Source organism: Oculina patagonica, chromosome 1, assembly GCF_052425735.1.
Source record: "Oculina patagonica isolate OP01 chromosome 1, crgOcupat, whole genome shotgun sequence".
In the NCBI taxonomy this organism is placed as follows: Eukaryota; Metazoa; Cnidaria; class Anthozoa; order Scleractinia; family Oculinidae; genus Oculina; species Oculina patagonica.
This window is the reverse complement of record NC_135758.1, coordinates 31,758,615-31,780,685: the sequence shown is the minus strand read 5'-3', so window position 1 is coordinate 31,780,685 and position 22,071 is coordinate 31,758,615. Positions and strand designations below refer to the sequence as shown.

Genomic DNA, 22,071 nt, shown 5'->3' with positions numbered 1-22,071 from the left:
TTAGTTTTAATATTGTAATGCGCTTTTTCTCATTTATATGTTAAAAAGCTCAATATAAATTAATAAATTATTATATAATTATTATTATATTAGGTGACATGCTGTCCTTTTGCGAAAAATAGGCCAAATCTAGATCTGCCATCTTGTATAGCTGAATACTGTAGCTTTTAAAACTGTAATTTTTAAATTTTTTAATTGTAATTATACATGCACAAATATATAGATAATTAGTTTCTTAGATTTTTTAGATTTTTAACTTTTTAGATTGTCGTTTCATTTTAATCTTTTCGTTTGTTTTATTATTCATTGGTTTTCTTATTTGTGGGCTTCCTGTAAAGTAGCTTTAGCTAAGTGGATTGCCACGTTAAACAAGGTCAAGTTCCACCTTTACGCTGATGACACGCAGCTGTATCTCACCTTTAAATCGTCCCCTGAGATGGCTAAAGCGGCGATGGAGGCTTGTGTGCGTGACATTGATACTTGGATGACGGCAAACATGTTAAAGATGAACAGGGACAAGACCGAGTTACTTGTCTTGAAGGCTCGTCATCGTCCACTCCCCCCACTGACGTCTATTTCAGTCTGTGATGAGGATATTGACCTATCATCTAAAGCCAGAAACATTGGTGTAATTTTCGACACATCTATGTCCATGGAAAACCACATTACTGCTATTTGCAAGTCAGCTTTCTATCATCTTCGGAATATCAGTCGCATTAGGAAATATTTAAGTTTTCATACTGCTGAAATGCTGGTACATGCATTTGTATCCTCCAGATTAGATTTCTGCAATTCACTTTTGTTTGGACTGCCTAAACAAACTTTAAAGAAGTTACAGCATGTTCAGAATGTAGCAACCCGAATTGTGACACTTACGTGAAAATGTGAACATATTACACCGGTACTTTATAACCTTCACTGGCTACCTATTGAAGAGCGCATAATATTTAAGCTGCTTCTTATAACATTCAAGTGTTTGATGGGCTTAGCCCCAACTTATCTGTCTGATATGATCAAGAGATATGTTCCGAGACGTAATCTACGTTCCATGAATGGCCATCGCTTGGATGACGTCGCCTATAATTTGCGCAGCTACGGATTTCGAGCTTTTTCTGTAGCCTCGCCACAACTCTGGAATGCCTTACCTTTAGAAATTCGATCGTGCAATGGCATTTCAGAGTTTAAGCGCAAACTAAAGACACATCTTTTTAGGAAAGCTTTTAGTTAGATATTTTTATAATTTAGTGTATTTTTACAATTAACTTAGGTGAATTAGTTAGTCTTTTTATTCGTTTTAGTTCTTTTATTGATCTTTTATTTTTTTTATTATATACAAATTGTAACTTTTTTAATATAGATATGTAATTTTTAATTGTAAATAACTTGTAAAGCGCTATTGGTTAGAAATAGAAATAGCGCTATATAAATAAAGTATTATTATTATTATTATTAAACAAAGTTCTTATCTTATCTTATCTTGATTCTTGAAGAAAAACAATTAAGCGAGCAAACTGATTCATTATTTTTCATTCCTTGATAAACTCATTCAAGTGAAGTTTTCTCACAACTTTTTTGAGTCATCCCTTTTGCTAAGAGAAAAGGAAACAACAACAATCTGTTATATTATTTTTTGGAGAGTACCATATATACATGCATGATGTCAAAACAATAGACACATTGGAGTATTGGCCAACTAGGGCACAGGGAAGGAATGTATATCTCCTCACATAACTCATGATCTTGGGAAAAGACAACTATGACTTCTGATTGTGGACCGGATCTCCAACTTTCCACCTTCTTCAGTGTTACGTGCATAGCGGCTTTCTTTCAACATTGTATTCCGACAAGCTTTTTATATGAGCCAATCAAAACTGAGGCATTATTTTTTCTGGTCTTTGTTTTATGCAAATGAGCCCACAAGTTCAGAACGTCATGCTAGTGACGTTTCTTTGAGAGTACCATACATGCATGATGTCAAAACAATAGACACAGTGGAGTATTGGCCAAAAGGGAAGGAATGTATATCTCCTCACATAGCTCATGATCTTGGGAAAAGACAACTATGACTTCTGATTGTGGATCTGATCTACTTTCCACCCTTTTTCAGTGTTACGTGCATAGCGGCTTTCTTTCAACATTGTATTCCGACATGGTTTTTATATGAGCAAATCAAAACTGAGACATTTTTTCTGGTCTTTGTTTTATGCAAATGAGCCCACAAGTTCAGAACATCATGCTAGTGGGCTGTGATTGTTAGATTTGGATCCGCCGTGTTTGTTTAGTATGTTGAAAGATGGATGTCAAAAGATAGCTGCTTATGCACGTGACACTGAAAGTGGGTGTAAATTTGTGGAAACTTAGCTTAGCGACAGGATGCAAAGTAATCCATCCATAATTGGGCCCTTAATTATGCTAGATTTAGCTCTATGAAAATCAAGGGGAATAGTTTTACAGCAATGTTGATCTAACAAAACTAATTAGACTCAAAATTTGTTCTCACTAAAGAAAAAGGGTATGAAAATCCGGAAGAAGTCTTGTATCAAATTTTTGCTCATGGTTAACAGGGATGGAAAACATTCTAAGGGATGGACCATTATTTTCTTGGAGGGGGGGGGGGTAAGAAAAATGTTTTTTGCAACAGTTTTTTAATTAATGCACCTCTGCAGACATTTTTTTCGAAATTTCATCTATGCTTCATTACACATAACATGTTTGTAAACAATTTATTTTGTCTTCCTGGGCCCTGCAAACAATTTTTTTAATATTTTCCAACCCCCCCCCCCCCTCCAAAAAAAATGGTCAGTCTCTAAGATACATTTTGCACTGTACAGATATTCAGAAATGAAATGATTTCAAGACTCTTGAAAATGAGTTTGGAGTCTGCATTATAGTTGTAGGCTTACAAGAATCTTGAGATTCATCAAGTGACAAAGCTTGAACAACATTTAAGTAAAAAAAATCTCTCTATGGCTAAAGTTGAATGCAAATAATCAAATATTTAACATTTGTGGTGTTTTGGCAGGAAAATGAAGCAAGAGGATGCTTCAAACAACCAAGGACCAGAAAAACAGAAAAGTGCCAAAACTGCAAAGAACCAACATGATAATGCCCTTCATCAGTTTGAAGACAACGAAAGAGGAAACCAAGATAAAAGTTTTCACAAGGATGGCCAAAAGAAAAATAAAGAGGGCGAAGACGAGTATTTTGCCAAATACAAAGGACCGAAAATGGCCATTGTCTTTCATGCTGTACTTGGACCTCATTTCAAATTTGATAAGAGTCAAGGTAACAGAATCTTCATGAGGTTTGGAGGTGTTAAATTTGGACATTGGAATGAAGATGTTGTAGAGGTGCACCCAGAAAGGTAAACTTTTATACATTGCATTAATAAGGGTGGTGAAAAGTATGTGGTTATTGGCCAGGTGCAAGTTCAAGGTGGGCTTTGATTATTTCCTTAAACTAAAGGGGAGAAGATTTAACATATTTTTTTGAAAATTAAAATTTTAATAGTCAAGTGTTGTAAAAGGACAACAAAAACAAGCTGGCTCATCATGCTCACTTAAACTGTAGAATGTCTCAATGATCAATAATATTGTACTGTGTCTATTTAATGTCCAACTAAAAATGAGATATTTTTTGTTATCATGGAATATATACACATTTACTTCAGGAATAGTCCAAAAAAATAATGTCTAGTCAGGTCGCTTAGTGCAATATTTGGGAGAAATCGTTACACGGTTGATAAAAGCACCAAACTTTGCAGAATGATTCTTCAAAGACTATTAAATAATTTTATCTGTGGCTCCACCTGAATTTTTTTCTTGCAATTTACTAAACATTTTGACCACGTACAAACTCTTAAGCACTGCTACCGCGCCATTTTGAATCGATGCAGTAAAGTGGCACAGAAGGAAATATTTCTCTACTCCGTAAGACAATTGCAGTTCTAATTGCTTAAATGTTGCAAATATATATATATATATATAAATTGAAGACATTGTTGAAGTTTTCGCTAAAAGATTAATTTTTAGATGCAGTATTCTCAAATGTTTATTATGGTAATTATATATGCGCTTGTAGTTTGTGGCCGCCTAGGAATGCAGAACTGAACATGCTTAAAGAAGCCTTAAAGAAACGAGATTACACACAAATTTTGGCCAAGGCAGCTTCAATAATAGGAAAACACATTTTCAGCCATAAGGCATATAAATTTAATGGATTGTTTCCATAAAATAGTCAAGAAGCATTGAAAATTAAATTTTGCAATGGAGACGGTTTGAGAAAGCAAGATAAGCACAAGTCCCAAGAATTCGAATGGAGCCACGGATAAACTTTAAAAAAGTATCGAAAAGAGGCTGCATGCAAAAATTGGGACTTTTATCACAAAATCTAATCGATCGCTTACTCAAGGACATTGCGGGACAGCTTTTACGAATATATGCAAATTAGCTAAAAACGTTACAGTTTAAATTTCAAGAAAAAAGAAAATAATTCGGATGGAGCCACGGATAAACTTAAATAAGGTATAGAAAGAAAGCCGCATGCAAAAAGGTGCTTTTATCACGCGTGTCACGATTATTACGCTAACCGACCTGACTAGTCAAGTTTAAACGTTATTGGCCATTCGGGGGTTGTGAAGGGGACCTGGGGTAAGTTTCAAATTTCAACCAATTAATAAACTGACACCACCATATGAAAGATCACGGTGAGATGGGTTATTTGACCAAGTCTGATGGTTTTAGGATGAACAGAGACGAAGGTATGGAAACATAGTTGAAAATCCATATACAAACATCTCTAATTTTGAGACAGCATCTCTCAAAACCATATGCACTCCTAAGATTTTCATTGGTTTTGTTGCGGCTGTAAAATCCTGTCTGGACCTAATATTTGAAAGGCCCACTGTGTTTGCCTATTTTTAAGATTATCACAGAAATCACGAATAATTTAATACTTTTTATGGTTTTGGGAGACGCTGACTCAAAATTAGAGACGTTTTTATGCATTTTAAACCATGTTTTAAATTCCATTACTTCGTCTCTGTTCATTCTAAAAACATCAAACTTACTCAAATGACCATTCTCACCATGATCTTTCATATGGTGGTGCCAGTTTATTGATTGGTTGAAATTTGAAACTCGCCCCAGTTCCCTGCACAACTCCGGAATGGCCAATTATAAACCCAGCTCTGTGACTAGCTGATAGTTATTTCATTTAATTGGTGTTTTTGGATGCATGCAGGTACCTTGATAATGATTTTATCCTGGTTCAAGCAAGGCTTTTGGTGCCAGTTGTCTATGTTTCTTGCAAAGTCTCCTACAAGTACATTGTGTTAAAAGGAAAATCTAAACAAGAAGATAATTATGTGTGGGAGCGCTTAGTTGGTTGGGGAGAATTCAAGAACCGATGCCTTCAAATACCAAAAGACAGATGCCAAACTGGAGGTAATGAAAAGTGTGTATCTGCTGATACATGTATAAATTTAATTTTTACACTTTGTTGTTCCAAATTATAATTAGTTTGATAAATACACCTATTTGCAATAATGTTGTCATAGGAAAAAGAAAAAAAGAAAATAGGTAAATAGGAATTAATTAGCATAGTTTCATAACTGGTATAGCATTTTCAGAAAACTCACGAGTTTTTAATTGCACACTGAGTCCACTTTTTTATGCTGTAACAAGATAAATTGATTTATTCTTATTTTGAGGCATTTTGAAGCCATTCGTATGAATAAAGTTCATGCATGCGCTTAATTGATTCCTATTTGACTTTTTCACATTTTTCTATGACAACCGTATTGCAATTAGGTGTATTTAACAGTTTGATTTTAATTCTTTTTTATGGATATTAAATAAATATATATGGCAAGTGAGACAAAGAAAATTAAAAGTAAAATGGTTCAAACAAAAAACAAATTATTTCAACCACAATGTGAACCAGACCTTTTTATGTCAAATGATCCAAACAAAAGAAAGCGTACCCTGTTTTCTAAGTTGCTACATTTTTCATTTTCTAGCCGTCTGGCACCAGTATGATGACACTATTTTTAGTCAACCCAACTGGTTCCAACGTTTTAGAAACATAATGCCAGTTTTGAAGAGCATGGATCCTGTTGAAGGAAGAAACATTGCAACTTGGGCTATGCTGCCTCGGTGGGAGGGTTTTGCAGTGGATGAAATGAACACAAGTATGACTGCTTGGGAGGCAGTAAAGTTTGTCAATGATATAGCTTATTGCATGACACAAACCCAGATGGAAGAACATGGTGTCCACAAGAAGAATGTTCCATTATCATATAACTTCAGTACAGTAAGTAAATACTTATGTTAATCATGCAATACAACTGTTTTGAAATATTCATTTGCTATATATGTCACTTATTCCATTAAAAAGAGGTATATAAGATTGGTTTTAATTGTTGTGAACTAATTATTGAAGCCTTACTTGCATTTGCTTAATTCTGAAAAAAAAAATATTAATGTTGCAATAATGACAAGGCTATGATCTTTACTGTAAGTTTCAAAAGTAATGATCCTCTGAGTTTTATGATTAAGCGGCCTTTTTCTATGGCTACTTTTGGTTTGACTAAGCTTTCATGTAGCTAAAATTATACCATATCTGAGCCAATCTATCACAATAAAGTAAAACATGTTTTGAATAAACCATTGTGGGACTGACATTAACTTGTTTTAGACCAGGTTATACATGTACAAAGAGAAAAAGAAAAAAAGAAATATTACCTTTTGATAAAGTTTTGTATCTTCACGGAGCCGTTTGGTACAGCTTGCTATGACTGTTATTTAATAAGTCGAGTTATATTTGAGGTCGCTCATCTTGGAGGGACACCAAAGTCAGAGAGTCGTTACTTTTAGACCTCCAGGGTATAAAAGCAAAGAAGTGAAGGCTTTTTTCCTTAAGAAGCTCTTAATTTCTATAGTTCTCACCACAGAAGTTTAGGATTCTCTTACTTCACTCTGGAATAACAACACAAAAATTGGCTCTATTTTTGTATCCGAAAAGGCCAGTGGCCGACAGTTCTCTATCAGTTACAATTGTACTCATCCAAAAGTCCTAAGACCTAAGCATGAAGTCAGAAGTAAAGCATACAGCATGTTTGTACTGTCAATTCCGAAGAGTTTTCCCTCAAAAATACAGTTGGGACCAGAAAAAACTGTGATTTCCATGCAAGTTGCAATGGTAAACCATCACTGGTGTCTCTGCCAGTTCCATTTGTTCCCATCTCTTGCAAGTGTTACCTGCCATAAAATATTTTTATTAATAATTAGGTAACAACCATTTATGAGAAAATTTTAAGTTAATGAAGTTACTTTTGTAGTAAGTACATGTAAGTAGCCTTTGCATGTCAGTCAGTCAGTCAATCAGTAAGTTAGTAGTTTTTGCATTCCAGTAGTCACTTTTTTCTTGCCTAGTAGAAATATATCCTGTTGGATCCATATATCCTTCATATGAGTTGACATGTTTTTTTCACTCTTTCAGATTTTGAAGGACTTTTTCAAAGCAAGGATTGAGAAGAATGCTTTGCCTCAAACAGAAGCAAAAGATGAAAAGAATGAAATTCTTCCCTTGGTGTCATCAGTAGCAATTGCTTACACTATTTACACACACAAAGTGTATCTTGAACGTGAGCAATTTGCAAAGCTCTTCTTCTCGTTGATTTTGAAATCAGACTCCAAAGAGCAAACTTGTACCTCATTTGAAAGGCTTCTCAAACAATTTCCTAGTGAGCAGTGGCAGTAAGTACTTTTTCTTTTAAATATTTAACAACTATTCGTCGAAGGCGAAGTGATTATTCAACAATAATCACTGAGCCTGAGGCGAATAATCGTTTTAGTATAATTTTCAGAGGTAAATATCTAGAACTGCAAAATTAGAGTAGAAAACACGAAAATAACAGACACAAGTGCTCGCTTGCAAACGTGTAAAACAGTTTATTTCATCAAGGGAATCCTACGGAAAAGAAAGATGTCTGGTACCTTTGTTTAATCGTTAGTGACTTCTGAAAGGTTGTGCGATTCTTCTTGAAATGACCAGCTCCGGTCAGAAGAGAACTGAATAATGTTTGGACTGTTTGGTCAATCGATCTGACTGAGTTTCGCATGGCCGTGTGCGATTTCCACAACCACCTTGTTTACGATCAATTCTAACACCTTGAAAACCATCTCTTGAAAATATTTTCGGTCCAGAAGCCTTGGTAGTTTACTTGCAAAATTCTCAGTGCATTAAACATCCAGGACTTGGAGAAATTTCTTTCAAATGGGCGAGAATTTTTATTCAGCAAATACCACCATGTTTACTTGCCTGGATGGCAAAGTTGGCATGGCTTGGTAGCCAAGCGTTGCAATGCTATATTCACCGCCTAGCCCGGTGAATATTTTGTCATAGTCTGAGCTTTTCTACCAATCCGAATCTCCCATTGGATTCACCTCTGGAAATTATTCTAATTAGAAATATATATCTAGGGAGTCACTGCAAGCATTGGAGGACATACACTATCAATTAGTACAAACAACTGACTCAACATTAAATTTCCATATATTTGAAATATTTCTTTAACTGTACTTTTATTTGTGTTACTTTCTGAAGTAACTTTAATTTTAGCGAGAATGAGTAAATGTTGAGGGGTTATATTATACATGTACAGAAGCTCAGTGTACTCATAATGTACTAGTAACAAGTTGATTCACACTTCTTTTGTACATTTCATAGATATGTTGTTTCATTTAATATATTTAACAATTATCCTGCGAAATCGCGCCGAATGTCGCCTGATACTTAGCCGACGAGGCTGTAGGCCGAGTGGGCTTAAATCAGACGATATTTCGCAAGATTGAGCACGATAATTGTTTTATTATTCAACAAATTGTGAACGAAACACATTTTGCAGAAATGTAATTAAACTGTAATTATGCCAAGCTTTACACGATTTTGGAGGAATCTTCGCAACTTACGTATATCGCAGGATATCTGTTATGTACGGATGACATATATCGTTAACATTTTGACCATATATGGGCAGCGGGCGCATGTGTTGACTAATAATATTTAATATACGCACACATAAAATAGGAACCTTGGTGAAGCTATTCAAGCCATTTGCAGACGTGTTGCCAAGGATCACAGTGAGCATCACGACTGGTTGTTTGCAGTACCATTGGTTCACTTTCTGACCCAAGCATCACAGCCTTTTAACAGTGCTGTGCTGCTCATGGAGAAACCTAAACATAATGATGACACATGGTGGGGAGCCAGTGGATTTGACACAAAAACTGTCAGAGAAAGGACTTTTACGGAGCACAGGTATGTATAATACTGACAACATTTATTGTAAATGGTACCTATATACACCTAGTTGCAATAAGGTTGTCATAGAAAAAAGGAATAACAGGTCCGCAATGCGAACATGTGTCTAGTGCAAGGTGGATACTGCTACTCGCGATCACACATGTAACTATGTTTGATTTCCGTTAATCTCTCGAGTCCAGATGTGTTTGGTTTTTCTGGAGGATTAGGATCTTCATTTTGGGGATGAGCGTAGGCTGATTTCCTGTCTGCTAATTGAGCCTAAGATGTATGCTTTAGCTCTTTTCCTTCACACTCTTTGATTATGGGTCGATTTGTACCCTTAAAAATAGATAATTCCGCCAAAAAAACCCTGTTTTTTCAATTGCTTCTTTAGACATTAAAGCGGGTTTGCGAAATGCTTGTAAAACAGTAACGACCCTGATGTTAATTTTATAAACAGCGTAAACACCAACAGCTTATCGCCGGGCCAACAATGCGTGCACGAACAAACTTTGCAAAACCTAAAACGTTTAAATTGACAGTAAATTGGAACAGGGTCAAACATTAGCGAAGTCTAAATTTATAAAGCGTGAGTAAAGTCAGCGCGCGTGCATTCATGCAGCGAATCATTGATAATCACAGATAATCATCTTAAGCGGCTTTATCTATTAAAGGAAACAAATGACAGAAGCTAACCTAACCCCAGTTGGCGCATTTCGCACATAGTAGCGGGAGCAATAGAGGCGGCTGTATTCGCATAGTAATTTGAGTTTTGAGTGTCAAAAAATTTGGGGGAATTTGGAGAGCATTTGCACGCTCAATAAAGGCCATTGTTACCCCAAAAATTGTGGGATTTTTTTTTGGTAGATAAACTGTGTTTATAAAAGTGTCTGCAATTTCTGGCGATCTTAATGGCAACAATCCCGTAAATATGGAAGCTCTCACTTTATATGCCGTAATCATTAGATGCAAATAGTAAAATTGACCAATGCTTACATGATTTGCAAGTAGTTTACTACTTCTATTATTACTTTGTCCACATAAATATTCAGCAGCTTTTGCAGATGTTTGGTCAGTCACAGCTGTTTTCAATCGGGCAGCTTCAGCGTTTTCTTGCTCTACGAAATATACTTCTCAATAACTTCTCTGAGTGGGCTTGAGCTAGTTCCGCTGCAGTTCACTACTAGAAGCAAATGCATTATCACTGACACAGAGCATCGCAAATGTCGCGGTATATTCGTTCTCAAATTCAATTGGTCCCGAATATCCTTTTTGTGATCATTCTCGAATTCAATTGGCTCCGAATATCCTCTCAGTGCTCGTGCTTGATTTCAATTGGGTTCGGAATATCTCCTAGTACTCGAGTGATTGCAAAATGGTCACAATGATATATCGAGTGGTTACACATTCCTGAATGAGTTCTTATCCTCACATAAATGGTCACGAAACAGGAAACCCAGTGAAACTCTATGCGCATTACTTGATATTTTAGGTTACATGAAGTATTTATCCGATTTTTTCCCTTTCTGCATAGGGTCTAGATGCTTGACGCACTAGACACAAAAATTCAAATAGGAAGTAATTAAGTGCATACATGCAATTTATTCGTACAAGTAGCCTCAAAATGCCTCAAAATAAAAATAAATCAGTTTACCTTGCTACATCATAAAAAGTGGACTCAAAGTGTGCAGATATAAACTCATGAGTTTTCTTATGAAACTGCGCTAATTGTAAATTCTTATTTACCTTTTTTCTTTTTTCTATGACAACGTTATTAGGTGTATATTTGCAACATATATCACAAAAATTAATGTTAAATGTTGAGGATTTTGTGTTGTTAATTACATTATAGAGTATTTAATCAATCATGAATCTTGCAATTATCTGGAGCCGTACATCAAGTTTGTCTATCAATGTGAGAAGAATATATTCAGTGGCATTCAGTTCCAAATTACAGATGAACAATGCCCTGTTATGGTTCATGTTTACCAACTGAATGAAATTTAGAATGCAGTCATTTGTAGAGGATGGCAAAAAAATGTATCAAGATATATATTGCATGTACAGAGGAATTTTAGAGTGGAGATAATTGTGTATCAAGGGACAACAGTAGCACTATGGTCAGGACTGATGGGAACAGAGCTTGGAGTGGCTCATCAGTTCAACTATTAGGTAGCAGCTTCTGCAGCACTTGTTTTTAAGTTGGCATTCTCTACAGTATTTCTCTTTCCCGTCTTATCTTTTTTCCCAAGAGAAGAACAAGCAACATCTTATTATTACTAAATTTATCTTCAGCTGCCATATTGACTCACATCATGCAGCGTTGATCAAACATAGGCACGCTAAGCGTGCAGGAGTTATTTTTTCAATTTATGGGGTGGCTTGGGGTGAAACTGGGTGATTGTCCTGTTGGGATGGTTTATGCCAAGAGTTGAGCTATTTGTGTATGGCAGCCCACGGAGTCACTTTTTGCACAAAATTTGCTTGCAAACAAAATAATTTTCACGTGCATTTTGATACATCAGAACTGTTTCATTCAATACGTAAATTTTCATCATTTAATTGAAAAAACAAAAACTAATTCAATTATCAAAATGTCACAAAACGGCACGTTCTTATTCTGTTTAAAGCGGTTATTTTGTTGCTAGCTTTCTAGTAACCATTTCCTTTCTTTTGTTTGTTACGGAATACTTTTGGCTTTTTGCCAAACACTGTAACATGATATTGTTGTTTTTCTCACTTTTGTAACATGACACCTTTGCTTTTTTAAAACGAACGTAACACGATACCCTTGTTTTTCTAGAAAAAAGCCACGTCTCCATATAGACATTGAACGAAAAGTACTATAATAAACGAAGTAATAAACGAATCAAATCAAAAACCACTTTCTTCGGGAAAGTTCTTTAAAGCGCACTACACCTGGAGTAATTGTTTCCTGTCAGAACTGTTCAACAAAGATTTTCGTTCATTCACAACGTAAATTCTATTCAACAAACAAGAACTAATTGAGTTATCAAATTGTCACGGAATGGCACGCTCTTAGTCTGTTTTTGCTCTCGATCGTAGTTGCTTTTAACAGCAAAGTTAATACTTGTACCGGTTCATTAAATGTTTGAACGAGATGTTTTACAGTTGATTTTTATAGTTTCCTTTTGCCGCCCGCTTTGCGAAGTTTGTTGGGAAATTGTAAACTTTGTTATGAAGTTGTCAATTACGTTGCGAGTTTTGCGAATATAATTGCGAACTTCGATACAAAGTTCCTAACTTCGGCCCGACTGAACTTTTCAAGTTTGGTAGAGGAGAAACAAGACATGTTGCTCGAAAGTCAGCGATTTCTGAACTAGATGATTTTAGAACTGGTCAAGGAAGGTTCAAGTAGCTTGAAGTGCAAGACAACGTTTCGCATCAGCGATCACACAAGTGATTTGCCGATAAATAAATTTTATGCATGTAGAAATTTGGTCAAATTTTAACTTTTCTGTATGAAAACACATATTTAACGATTTCTGTAAGGCATAATCTTCACTGTCTTCAATTTCAAGTCTTCTGCGTTTGTAAACCGGATGAAACTGGATGGTTTACCCATATATAAAATTGATTTTAATCGAAGCCGACGCGACGCGACAGGGAAGACTAATTTGTTCGAGACATGTTTACCACTCGCGGAACATAAACGTTTTTAATTTTTATGACATTTGTTTCCAACAGTTTAGCGTAGCAAAGCCCTTTTTGATAACATAATTACAGAAGGTTTTAATAAATTCGGGCCGAAGTTGGGAACTTTGTATCGAAGCTCACAATTTGATTCGCGAACTCGCAACCTATTTGGCAACTTCGTAACAAACTTAATTTCCCAACGAACTTCGCAAAGCGGACGGCAAAAGTAACGACAACATTATTCTTCAAATCTACATTGTGCAAATGTTATATGTAATTTTTACTACGGTCAGGAAAGCTAGCCTCTCCAAACGTACGCTCGAATAAGAAGAATAAAAAGTTAGTGTTGGGCCTTTTGCTCACGGCGTGTGCGTTGTAAGTAGGGGAGCGTTACGAAAAACGTTTTTAATCCAGGGTTAATTCACAACTCACCAATTCCGCCTCCTACAAATCTAAAATCTTCGAACGAAATCGCTCACTACAACTGTGTCAGATTGCTTCCCCCTTATAAACTACAATTTGATTGGTTCTTATAGTACCGTAAATCTGATTGGTGTGACAAACAAACATACTTCACTGACCCACTGACTGACTGACTGAATGATTACACGGGAACATCATGCCGACTAAGAGCTATTTTTGAAAAAATAACTCAAAAATTAGCATCTACATGTTGCATTGTTCTTTGGTTATTGTGTGTTTTAACATGCCTGTGCTTGTTTGCACTGTATCGGTAAACCAGCCATTAACAGACTGAAGGGGACTGCATATATGTTTTTTCTGATTGCCAACTCAGACAAAAGAAGTAAAATGGTATAAATGCTACTAATACTAGTTGTCAGTTGTTATTCTGCCCTACAAGGCAATTACGGTAAAAGTGAAATACAGTGGAATCCCAGTTTCTGGAACTACCATGCAAGGGAAATTTTTTTTAGGAAAATTGGTTCGAAAAATTAGGAGTTTGACTTTGTGAAGCAATTCCAAGGGAAACTTTTTGTTTCAGTTATTGGGAGGTTTGAGAAATCAAGGGTTCTGGAAATAGGGATGCCACTGTAGATCACTTAAATGACCTACTAAATATCATCATCATCTGTCCTTGTAATGCCTTGGGACGCATAAGGCCTCAACAGTCTCTCTCCAGCAGGACTGATGTTGTGCTGCCTTTACCATTAGTTAAATTGGTCATGCTATAATTAATCAAATTACCGTATTTTTGTCATTGACTCAGCTGCCCTTCAGTGTGGATGAACATGCTGTCTCCCCTTTTTGAAGTGGACCCTCTCTTCAGGAGGACATTTCTTCTTGTAGTTCCTTGTCGAGCATTTGGCAAAGTTGCTTCCTCTGGAAGGTTTACACCTGTTGAGATTTACACCACCCTTGCCAGAGTTTTGTCAGAAAAGCGTTACATACTAGAAGAAGAGGTACATTTGCGTTTCCTATGCCATATCTTCAAGTCAGTGTTCATAACTCATTTCAAACCCTCACGGGATGCCTGTATGGCTCTTATTTTGTACCTTTGCATTTTTACTGCATGGTTTTGTCTGATGGGTATTGCAGCATCTCATTCAGTTAAATACTCGTAATTTGGAAGCTTTGATTTACTTTGTTGGGTTTAAAACTTTTAAAACCAAATTGAATTTATTTTTCCTTTTTCTCATTCGTTATCATAATCAGAAACACAAGGGAATAGAACTGGTCCAACATTTTTATACCAAAAAGAAACTTTAATCCATAACATATATGGCAACAAGTAAAGAGAACTATTTTGAGTTTCACACCTTACGAGTGTAAAGGGATTGAAAAACAATGTGCATAAATTTAATTGCACGCAATCAATTACAGAAAGTTTCATTTTAAGATGTTGCATTTCACATGCTGCTTGAGTGTAAATTTGTTCTATTAAAGAAAGGCGCATTCCCAACGCTCAGTGCACTACATTACCGGTACTTACTGTTCTAACAAATTGCTTTTTTTATGTGTAGATGGATGCTGTTGTCACCAGCTTAAATGTGATGCAGCAGCAGGGTAAGACACAAACCAGTGAAGTGGAAGTCAAGGAGTAAGTACACCTGTCATGTTTCCTAGTTTATAATTAAGGTGATTCTACGCAATAGCATTGCGCATCCTTGTTGCGCATACGTTTTCGCGTCATTTAGCGCGCGCACGAGCGCGCGCGCGCACACAGAACACTACGAGATTCCCTTCAGCCTGCGCTCGGTAGGGAAAGAAATGGTCGTTTTCTCTTAAACGAGCACGGTGACCCCCATTTTTTAAAGGGACACTGGCAACCAGAATACATTGCGGGCACGTTCTCGTCGCAGCAACAATTTCTGTATTACAGAAATTCGAAAACTTGACTTTCGAGAGGTAAATATACATGGCCGCCATACAAACCCTAGTAAAAATTTAGGAAATGAATGCGAGGTGCTAAGGAGGAGCCCAAAAAAGAAATGAGGTGCACAGTTCATTGCATGTGAATAGAGTAAAATGATCGAATGGATTTTTTTGTACTGCGTTGTTAACTTATTCTAAGAACTTTGGTCGGCCAAACGTTTGACTTGAAAACAGCTTTTTAAAGCTGAGGTAGCAGTACAATCAACTGGGTACAGTACATACAAAGATTTTTCTCGACTTTCAAGATGTGACATAACAGATTTAAAAATAGGGCCCCAATGGGTCCATGTGTTTTGCTGCTAGAGCAAAGTCTTAGGGAACATGTTGATGAAAGACAAGTGAGTCGAGATTGAAATCCAACGTCTTTTATTGTCTGTCACTTGTGTGCAGGTTAATAATTGCACTATATTGTAGTCACTTTGTGTTAATTCAATCCTGATAATTTTACTGATCAATGTTATGTTGAAATCAAAGACAGCAAACATAATTTAATTACTAGTAAGTTAACGTAATGTCTGACATGATTGTCTCTTTGATAAAAAACAGTAACTCTTAACAACAAGATCGGAAGATCGATAAGGACCAATTTTTGATTCTGCGAAAGTTCGTTTTCTTAAAGTTTTAGAAATTTGTGAAGTTGGAGGATTCACTGAGGACTGCGTAGCCGAAGATGCAGTGGCTCGCTGGACATCAAATTCTATTTTTCACGGCGTTTAATTAATCTTCACAAAATAAACATGTGGCGCCAGCGCGTCTGGCAGTCAAAAATTCATTTTTCAAAAAACTTTCCCTTTCCAGCTATTTTAGCGGGGCTTATACTATAGTACCTACCTGTCAGTCGTAGAAAAGCTGAAATTTAAGGATGAACTGTTTATTAAATGAAGACCGTATTATTTTTTAATAACTAGTAAACAAACTGGTCGCCACGCATTTAAACACGAACTGACGAATGTTGCATCTGATGCAGTGAATCTGGTGAATGAGAACTTCCTTTAATATTTCTTTGTTTTCGACGGTGTGCACCACTGAATAAGTTTCTTTCCCATTGTGATGTTACTAGTATTAATTCGTTTCTAGCTGTCTTTTATATAGCTCGAATTCAGCTACAATTAGCGGTGCAGCCTACCAGCATGGTATATTCCTTTCCAGCTGTCTTTGCGTGACAAGTTACACGTTCATACATTTTATTTTAAAATATGAAGTTCAGAGTTAATACAGTACTAGTATGCTGTAGACAGTGTAGACAAGGTGAGGGTAAGTTTATTTTCAAAGCGAAAGTTTACAAACTGTGCACTAACCGGTCCTTTGGAGAAAATATTTATGACCTTCGGCGAGGTTCCAAGTCTTCGCTCTTTTCGTAAATGATGAAAACTGCAGAATAATTTTCTCATAAAACTGGAGTGGTCGCGCCACAGTTTGTTTTCTTTCCCAATGCGATATACTTTTAAATCGGTTTTCTGTTTTCCAACGTGTCCATCGTGGTTTGCGTTCGAATACTTTGGCCCGTAACTTCGAATGCGATCAGCGCTACGGTTCATTGGTTTCCATTTTGTTTGTTCATGGATTTGATTGACATCGGTACTTCAGATTTCTCCTCTGTTACGGCACTTACACCTTACACCTTACGGCACAAACTTCAGCTCTCAATGTGTTTTGCTTGCAGCCATTGCAGCTGCAGCAAAACACAAAAACCGCTCTATGGTTAAACTGACTGAGAGTAGTGGAAAAGTATCGGCCAAATCGATTCAATGAAGACGAATCACTCAAACAACAACAATTATCCAAGTCCTAAAGTATATTTTCCGTACGGGAACATTGTCGGGAGTCTAAATGAGTGAAATATTTAGTTCAAAGGCTAGCTTTAATTTTCGCTGAACTGTTCTCATTCATAGTTGGATGCTCCCTTTGATTTTAGGGCCGGAAATTTTTTTCTTCTTCAAGAAACACGCAATTGGAACGACAAATGAACCGCACGCCAATTTCCTGCAATTTCGAATTCTATTTTTCGCGAACGACAAAAATCACAACGAAGTCGTTAACTAATAACACATTGTTTAGTGCCTGCAAATTTGAAAAGCTTCGCCTCTGTTTGTTTCATCTATGGCTGAGGTCGGGACAGCTTTGTTGTTCCTGCACGGTTTGACATTGCTGCCACATTCGCAGTTCGCCGAGCACTCAAGCTCAAAGGTCGCATCTCTGCAAACACAACCGCGGTGTTTTCCACTTTTTCGGCTGCGAGTGTTCTTGCTTTGGCATGTCTGAAACAAGCCAACGTAAAGTAGATCTTTCTAATTATATTTCTGTTTGAATCGTGAACGAGGAAGTAGATCAAAACAATTTTGAATTAAGAATTTTATTGCGACTCACCACTCTGCTTGGATGATTACCTTATTACATGAAATTTTGGCGTCACGTTAATTTAGCGATTTTGAAAAATCCGTATTTAGCGACACTTTAATTTAGCGATTTTACGTAAATTTTGCAACATAAGTCATTTAATTTTAGCGATTACACAAGCTGAAACTTTTTTGCGAATTAATGTAAGGTATTCAAAACTTTTGCGATGACAATAGAACATGTAAAAAAAAATATTAATCGTTTGTCTCATGATGTGCGTAGTCACTTGGAACTTGAAACGGACCAGATGGCGGAATTTCATATTATACTCACTTTAATTTAGCTATGATTTAAATTTAGCGACACTTAATTTTGGTGCATTTTAATTTAGCGATTTTTTGAAAAATCGCTAATATCGCTAAATTAAAGTGTCGCCAAAATTTCATGTAATAAGGTAGCTTGTGGGCTTACAGACACATAACTGCCACTTACATGAGCTACTGGGGAGCCATAGTGAATAACTGGCAAATAATTGAAATCGGCAACACTTTATCCTCCTGAATATCTAACAAACTTTCATCCATCTTCTCAACTTCTATTTCACGCGCGTGTTTGACACAGAAACGAGCAAGAGGCGTGCAAAGGACACTGGTTGCCAATGCCCCTTTAATGCATTAATTTAAATGTCATATGGTTGTCTACAATATAACGCGATTTAAAGAAAAGTTTAAAATTCTACATTGAGATATTTTAATTTTAATGCCGTAAAAAACACGTTTTTAGGTAGTGCCGTTAACGTGCGCACAAAGCAAGATCTTTAATTTCTTTCGTTATCTTAATTCCTGTACAATAAGAATAGTTTTTAATATAAGATCAAAGTCTATTTTGTTGAAATAGACTAATACTTTAATGCAAAAATGATTTTTTTTCTAGAAACAATAGTTCCCCATTCGAATTACTAGGGTTCCTAATATCTACCTCGCGGGTTGTATATTTACTATTATGCCCATCCATTTTACACAAAAACTAGCGCGGTGACCCCAATTTTTTATTTCATTTTTTTAATGCTCATAACATATTTGTTACCTGAACCAAGTTTCAGAAAATTTTTAATACTCTTTCTATTTCAGTGGAATCACCTTAAGCAACTAGGTATTTATGGGAGAAACTTGATGTAGGTTATAAATGTGGACCAAATAAATAGTCTATATTTATTTCAATTAAGAAAGTGATGAATTTGTTAGTGTATAAACTTCCAAGGAAACATGGTATTGTAACAGTAGCATGTAGTTAGTGAGAAATAGTGTGAGCATGGAAAAAAGAGATTTCAATATCTCAGAATGCAAATAGTCTTTTGAATGTGGTCAAGAATTCCATAGTTAACTGAATATTTAAAAAAACAACCACCGACTTTATGATGCTATAATGATATAGGTCCAGCTTTCAGTATTTTGTCAGTCTCTAGCACAGTTAAGCTGCTCTGGGAGTAGTTTCTTGGAACAGACATCTTGGTCTGGTATATATCCAACAGAGGAACAACTTGATTGTCACACCTTTCCACAGGGAATAGTGACTTTGGCTGAATTTTTATTTTATCTTATAAAACCACCTTTTTTCAAAGTATCAATATTTAGAAAGTAACTATTGTATCCAGTTTGTCACAGGTATTATTAAGGACAAAGAAATAATTTTGAACCCCCAACAGCAATCAAATCCATGACCCACCTCATTGTAGCCTTGTCGAAAGCTAACTAGTGTGCTAGTGGCGAGCTCAACATGGGTCATGTTTAGTTTCCCATGTGCTTTCCTTAAAATGTTGTATACATGCAGTTCCTGATTATGAATGATTATTATTTATGACGATGTTGTTTTATTCTTACCTGTACATTTAGATTTTCTGCTGAGGATCAAAACACTTTCACCCAAGAAGCAGTTCTTTGTGTCAGCTCTTGCTTGGACATTCTAAAGGCTATTTCTTCTAATTGCAATTTAAAACTGCTATGTGACTGTCTGCGTAGCATCGGGATGTGGGTTTCAGTGCTAGCAAAAACAGCTGTGCTTGATCAAGAAGGAAAACGGATGTCTGACAAAATAAAGCAAATGGTGGTGGAGAGTTTTGATATTGTAAAGAAGTCATTGAAGAAAAACCTAATGATGTCCAGTAAGATTCCATGCTACAATACAGCTGAAACAGAGAAGGAGCTGGAGGTAACGTTATATTTGTATTTAGATGTGTTCTTTTGTTTAGTTGTCGATTGTGAAACTTATACACTTCATCTAGCAAACAAGGACAATTGCAATGCTGCTAGTACATATTAAAGTGTATATGACATGAAAAATATTTTCCGCTTATTTGAAAGGCCTTTCGAAATACAGAAGAATGGCGTTTTTCTTTTCGAAATATCTTTTTTCGTTTCAGAGATATTGACGTTTTTGTATTATGCAAATTAGATCAGTGATGACGTCATAAGATTTGACTCTAAAAAATGGTAAATACTGAATAAACAATATCTCTAAAACTATTAAAGCAGTGTTCTTGGAACTTGGCACCACAAATGTGCATCACAAAAGAAACAAAATGTTACTCTTAGGGCTGTTGCCATGACAACAGTTTTGCCGCTGGTGCTATCTCAATAAAAACTGAAATCCCCAGTTTTTGTCTGAAACCAAGAACATCTAGCGCAGCCAAACCGATGGTGGGAATTAAGACAATATGGGAACTATGTCTGTTCTAAGCAGGACCCTTTGTCTCACTTTAGAGGTCAGATATGGGGATATTTGTCTTTTTGAAAGAGAGAGACTGGAGCTGAAAGAGTTGCTATGGCAACAATACTAAGGGTGTCATTTTGTTCTTTTTGTGATGCACATTTGTGGTGCCAAGTTTCAAGAACACTGCTTCAATAGTTTTAGAGATATTGTTTATTCAGTATTTTACCATTTTCTAGAGTCAAATCTTATGATGTCATCATTGATCTAATTTGCATAATACAAAAACGTCAATATCTCTGAAACCAAAAAAGATAATTCGAAAAGAAAAACGCCATTCTTCTGTATTTCGAAAGGCCTTTCAAATAAGCAGAAAATATTTTTCATGTCATATACACTTTAAATAAATAATTTAAAGCAAATGTTACAATAAGTTACTTACGTTAATACAAACGTAAAAAAACACGCGTACTTCAATTATTTTGTTTCATTTCCTTCCTTCCTTGGTAATGCCACCACTACTATTTGTTTAGAAAGCAGTTGAGGCAGTAAATATTTAGTAAATGAACCCCTTCAGGCGGCTGATATATTGGAGGATAGAAGCGAAGCTTCGAAGGCAACTGTGAAATTTTGAGGACAGTCTTTCAGCCAAGGGCATTATCCCCCAATATACCAGCAAGCAAGAAAGGGGTATATTTATTTTATAACCCTCCGATTAATTTCTACAAGGCACTTTATCGCCAGTAAATGTATAGGAAAAAACCTATGTAATAAACCCGGCGTTATTGTAGTTGAATCAAATGTAAGTTGATTGGTTTATGTGATTTTTTAACTTTGTGATTTAACACAAAATCGGGTGATGGATATCAAATCGGACGGAGTATAACTATATTCGCTGATACCTGTCGTCTGATTTTGTACCACATGATGCATTTCATCCAATGACTGCGTGCAAAAATTAATGGGTGGGTTATAAGGTTATTATAGGTTATCAGATACTTATTTGTGACGTTTTTAACTTGGAGTCGGTGACTTTAACATTATATACCCGGTAACTTCAATTTATTTTATTAGATTTGGAGCAAATTGCTGTACATTGACTGGAAAGACAAGGAATGTGTGGATATTTGGAGAAACCATGTGTCAGAGGCATTAAAAATGCGTTTGGAAGAGGCAAGGAGACAATTATTTGTTTTGGGATTATTTATGTCAAATCTTTCCCATTCTCTCAAAGTAGGAGGAGGTTTAGCTACTTCATTTCAAATCGCTTAGTTTCGAAAACATTTCGCCATTAACAAGTAATCAGTACAATAACTGTCAATTTTTATATACTCCTTTTTTGTGATTTCCTACATAATTGTCTTTTTCAATTTAACTCAAGTTAGCAAGTGTTGTGTTGCTTGAAGGCGTTTCTGTTGATGTGATCCTAGAGAATGTTTGTTGTGGAATGAATACGATGTTGCATGCAGGAGGGAAAGACAAGGCGTTCAAGATAGTGTCACATTTTAACAAAAACTGTAATGGCATTGCATGAGTATGGCAAGTGAAATGATTATAGGGGGTGACACACCTAAATGTTCTACACTGTTGTTAGCTGTGGTGTTGTTCAAAATCAAAATAATCTGATTTTACAAAATTCATTAGTTAAGATGCTGCATTCCTTCTTTTCCT

The 22,071-nt window shown here is 36.0% G+C and overlaps 1 protein-coding gene across 1 annotated transcript in view; it reads left to right on the top strand.

Moving 5' to 3' along the window:
• The window catches only part of LOC144646539 (uncharacterized), a 40,924-nt gene extending 18,990 nt beyond the window's left edge, over window positions 1–21,934 (top strand). The window contains exons 3-12 of the mRNA XM_078506179.1: window positions 3,023–3,364; window positions 5,242–5,444; window positions 6,020–6,312; window positions 7,501–7,757; window positions 9,091–9,321; window positions 14,192–14,384; window positions 14,946–15,022; window positions 19,587–19,902; window positions 21,475–21,573; window positions 21,782–21,934. Of these exons, the coding sequence (XP_078362305.1) occupies window positions 3,023–3,364; window positions 5,242–5,444; window positions 6,020–6,312; window positions 7,501–7,757; window positions 9,091–9,321; window positions 14,192–14,384; window positions 14,946–15,022; window positions 19,587–19,902; window positions 21,475–21,573; window positions 21,782–21,934 (2,164 nt within the window). The remainder of the gene's footprint in view (window positions 1–3,022; window positions 3,365–5,241; window positions 5,445–6,019; window positions 6,313–7,500; window positions 7,758–9,090; window positions 9,322–14,191; window positions 14,385–14,945; window positions 15,023–19,586; window positions 19,903–21,474; window positions 21,574–21,781) is intronic.
• The last annotated feature ends 137 nt before the right edge of the window (window positions 21,935–22,071 follow it).